This window comes from Miscanthus floridulus, unplaced genomic scaffold, assembly GCF_019320115.1.
Source record: "Miscanthus floridulus cultivar M001 unplaced genomic scaffold, ASM1932011v1 fs_618_1_2, whole genome shotgun sequence".
In the NCBI taxonomy this organism is placed as follows: domain Eukaryota; kingdom Viridiplantae; phylum Streptophyta; class Magnoliopsida; order Poales; family Poaceae; genus Miscanthus; species Miscanthus floridulus.
Window position 1 is genome coordinate 8,169 of NW_027097020.1, and position 4,697 is coordinate 12,865.

General features: G+C 45.7%; 1 protein-coding gene across 1 annotated transcript; it reads left to right on the forward strand.

The window, feature by feature from the left end:
• Window positions 1-3,436: 3,436 nt before the first annotated feature.
• On the forward strand, window positions 3,437-4,012 carry LOC136532428 (laccase-15-like). The gene is made up of 2 exons (XM_066525026.1): window positions 3,437-3,630; window positions 3,829-4,012. The coding sequence occupies exons 1-2, from the start codon at window positions 3,437-3,439 to the stop codon at window positions 4,010-4,012; spliced, it is 378 nt and encodes a 125-aa protein (XP_066381123.1).
• The last annotated feature ends 685 nt before the right edge of the window (window positions 4,013-4,697 follow it).

Consider the following 4,697-nt stretch of genomic DNA (forward strand, 5'->3'; position numbering starts at 1 on the left):
AAGCACAAGCTGGCCATCACATGTGCAAGAAAGAAACCATATATGATTAATTAAAATGTAGCAGCAGCAAGGGCAACTGATCTATTAACAAATGTCAACTAGTTTATCAAACTAATTGATCTAAAGTTATACACAATTCCTGATCGACTGCATCAGTACGCAATGCAAGTCATTTGCATCTCAAACATATACGCTGCAGGATGAGAAAGTAATTAGACAGACATAGCTACTTATACAAACGTGTAAAATCTCCTACTGAGATTGTGTGTATGATTTGCTCCTTTCTCATATATTGGGCAGGTTTGTTGAAGGGTGACTTGGAGCAGCAGGTCGTCCAGGGAGCTGAAGCAGTGAAGATGGTGGCTCCTTCTTCCACAAGCAGGATATGCAGTCGCGTACTCAAGATGAAAAGCAGCTTGTCCCTTATGCCGGTTAAGCTAGAGTTGTATCAATCGTAGCTTGTGCGCTGCTGTGGGTGAAACTCCCGTGTTTGGAACCCCAGTTAATCTCGTAGTGTATCTTTTGGACAGCTAGTTTGTTGCCTAGTTTCTGGTACTGGTAGTAGCGGTAGTTTGTGTCTATGCCTATGTGTGATCATTTGCATGGATAAGTTTTGCAGTGGTGGTTATGTGTTACGGTCACTAAACTGATACTATCTGTAATTTCGTTGCCATGGTAATGAAATTCAGTTTTACCGGTGTGGAAAAAAAAAGACATAGCTACTTAAGCCCATCATCAGTAAAATAAGTTGTAACCTCAAATCAACATATTGTAACAACAACCCATCATCTATAACATTGCATAAATGATAGAAGGAAATATTTGCACACAATTACCCTTGCAATTTTTCTTCAACGCTTGCTCTGGTTGTCTAGTCGATTAAGTGCTTTGAAGAAAAAAGATTGACCAAGATTTGTTCTCTAGAAGGGAGGACCAAGGGGAGGGAATACCTAGTGTCCTGGTGGTGCTCGTCACCGGCCAAACTGGCGAGTGGAGAAGTAGGACAGCAGCTACGGTCGCTGGGACACCGAGGCTGCAGAGGGCGGACGCCGTGCTGGAGATGGTCGCGAGGACGCTGGACCCCAGGTGGTGCTCGACCGAGCGCAATCTCCTCTCCGGGTTGCGGCGCGGCGAGCGGATGGAGGAGATCGGCCGCGGGCGAGACGAGTCCAGGCGGCGGGCCGCCGGCGGAAGCGGCCGGCATGGGCGGGCGGGCGCGCGCGGGGCGACGCGCAGGCGCGGCTTTGCGGGCGGGGTGGCGTGTGGGGTGGTGACGGGGGTGGCCGGTGGGCCAAACTTTGCCGGTGGAGGCGGCTTCGGGCCGCGGCCGCCGGGCATGAGCACGGCTGGCGGGCACGAGCAGGGCACCACGGGAGAAGGCGCGGCGGCACGAGGATGACAGGCAGGGCAGGGGGCGGCGCTGGCAGGGGCGGGGAGGGAGCGAGGGGAGGGGAGGTTGCAGAGGACGCGGTGAGGGAGCGAGGGGGCGGCGCTGGCAGGGGCGGTGAGCGGGCGTGCGTGAGTGAGTCTCGGCCGTGGCAGTTAAGTATTGGGTCTAGCCTTTGCTGAGTGTCCGCGATCCGGCACTCGGCAAAGCCGGGATTTTTTTTAAAAACATTAAAAATCTTTGCCGAGAGTCAAACCGATAAAGCACTCGACAAAGACTATATTTTGCCGAGTGCTAACCCTAGGACACTCGGCAAAGGTATTTTTTTAAAAAAAACTTTTCTATTTCCTTTCCCTTTTCCTTTACCTGTTTTTTCCAAATTTGTTCCAATACACTTTGAAAATACCTTGTCAAATTCACTCAACAATGCAAATTTGATGCTTCAGCGAAAAATAGACCATGATTTCATGTAGTTATAGCTCAAATTCCATTTATATAATTGCAATTACAAATTAATAATTATCAAATGGATCCAAAAAATCACTAAAATTTAACACGACATGATCTTTGATGTCTATTGGCTATACAAAAAGTTTCAGAGTCAAACCACAACTCGACCGTTACTTTCACTCCAAATCTTACCAGATCATACTCAACAATCATGAAACTTCTTCGGAGATGTTTCGGTTTGTAAGCAATGTACGTGACAACTTATGCGACACCTTCTCAAATTTTTACCGCAGCCTCCACATAAGATATCATGACATCTTATCAAATTTCATGATTTTCGGACTTCCTTTGGTTTTTATAGAATTTAAAAACCATTCAACCACATGCTCGGGGTCGTGTTTCCGAAATAAGATGTTCGAAAACCCTTGTAATCTTATAGGTAAGGCCTCAAACTGGGTTGAATAACATGAATATCAATTTTATACTCATTTTTTTCCAAATATTTGAATCACTTGCAGTTCAAATTTAACTTAATTCAAAAAATTGCTTGAAATGCAATTAATTAGTTAAATATAGCACATAAATTCAAAAATACACCAAACTTAAGCATGGAGTACCACATGTGGTGTGTGGAGAGGTGAAAATTTTTGAAGTGTAGGAGCCAAAAAAAATTATACTTTGCCGAGTGTCTGCTATTGACACTTGGCAAAGAGCCTCTTTGCCGAGTGTTGCATTTGTACACTCGGCAAAGAGCTGACAGCGGCAGGCTGGTTTAACGGCGGGCCAAAATTTGCCGAGTGTCAGACGTTGACACTCGGCAAAGAGGACGTCTTTGCCGAGTGTTACCTCTGAGCACTCGGCAAAGAGGACATCTTTGCCGAGTGTCGAGCGTGAGCACTCGACAAATTGTAGCTTTGCCGAGGGTCGTGTCTTTGTCGAGTGTTCAAGTTTGGGCACTCGGCAAAGATATCCTTTGCCGAGTGCCCGATATAAAATACTCGGCAAAGTTCTTGGCACTCGGCAAAACTTGCGATTCCGGTAGTGGGCACTCGGCAAATTTTTTTTTTTTTGCCACCAATTTTTTTTTGAAGCTTTAGTACACTACCACAAACAACATGTTTAAATTTGGGATATTTTCATTGCCTTTTGGCATATTTCTATAGTTTATTTTGTTTTGTTAAATTTTTCTAGAAAATGTAAGTTTGAATTGCAGGTGCATCGAATAATGGATTACATTCGTTCAAAAAAATGTTATCCTTGTTTCTTAGTGTAAATTTAGGCTAAATCCAAGAACTGTCTCGAAATTTCGATCAACGTGCTCACGGGGCAATGCCGCCAACTCGCGTGAGAGTGGTTTTTTAATTGTATAAAATGCGAACGAATTCTGAAAATCATGAAACTTGTCGAGTTGTCGCCGTATCGTATGCGTATGCCGTAGAAAAATTTTGAAAAAGATTCGAGCACGTTGTCATGTACGATGCTCACAAACCAGGACAGATGTTCGTGGTATGAGCACACGTTCGTGGTATGAGCACGACCATTAGCTCGCAGTATTATTTAATTTGCTGCTGCTGAAGTGTGTTACTGAACATTGTGGGCATGCATGCATGCGCTGGTGGAATTGCATTGATTGATGAGCAGGTGAGCCAGGTGAATATGACGCACATGTGCAACGAGATTCCGGTCACTGTGGTGAACGGGCAGTTGCCGGGGCCGACCATAGAGGTCACCGAGGGAGACACAGTGATCGTGCACGTTGTCAACAAGTCGCCCTACAACCTCAAAATCCATTGGTATCTCAATTGTTAAACCCTCTAAAAGCTCGGCATATATTTTTGTGATTTTCGTTCCTTTAACAATCTTATTATTCCTACGTTATATGTACTATATAACTAGACAGTTCCTTTAAATAATTTCATAGACATATAACTCCAACTTGACGTAGATATTCAAAGTGCTAGCTATATTTGAGCCCGTTTTCGTTCTTCCAGGCATGGAGTGTATCAGATGCGAAACTGTTGGAACGATGGGGTGCCGATGGTCACACAACGCCCCATCCGGCCCAATGGCAACTTCACCTACCAGTTCGACGTCGCCGGGCAGGAAGGCACCCTGTGGTGGCACGCCCACGACGCCTTCCTCCGGGGAACCATCTATGGCGCTCTCATCATATGACCCCGGAACGGCGCCGCCTCCTACCCATTTCCCAAGCCTCACAAAGAGATCCCCATTATCATAGGTTTGTTTTTCACCGATGAATGAATAAATAAATATCACTTACCAGCAATTCAGCAGAGTTTCTGAGCTGAGCTGCTGTGATATATGTGCATGGCAGGGGAATGGTGGGAGAAGGACCTTGCAGCGGTGGACAGGAATTTTTCGAGAGGTCTATATGACGAATTCTCCAGTGGGTCCACAATCAACGGCAAGCTTGGAGATCTCTTCAACTGCTCCGGTAGCTAGTCAACCCCTCTTATTCTTAGGCCATTTCCCAGACTCTTATACGTTAAAAACAGTGTAGACAAGTATTATTCCATGAAACTCATTTCATCCTATCAGCTGAAGGTCAATTTTAGATTTCCGGAGGGTAAGCACGAATTGGTAAAAAAAATGCTATCAGGATGATGGGAGAGTCATTCCGACGTTGGAGGTCGGAGCTCAACACGAAGTATATCCAAAAGGGGTTAACTCCCTTCAACGAGTTCGGCAAAATAACTCCTAGTCAATGGGAGGAGCTCGTGGCTCAGAAGACTTCACCGGAGGCATTGAAGCTCAGTGCCCGTAACACCGGAGGCCTCTTCGTCCATCTTCCTAAACTGTTCTTCCTTGGCATAGTAGCCACCGAGCCCTAGATGATGGT

Excerpts from the sequence above, each read along its gene's own strand:
- LOC136532428 (XM_066525026.1), top strand. The coding sequence starts at position 3,437 with ATGCATGCATGCGCTGGTGGAATTGCATTGATTGATGAGCAGGTGAGC. Across the intron at positions 3,631-3,828 it reads TACAACCTCAAAATCCATTG|GCATGGAGTGTATCAGATGC; the intron begins GTATCTCAATTG and ends TCGTTCTTCCAG.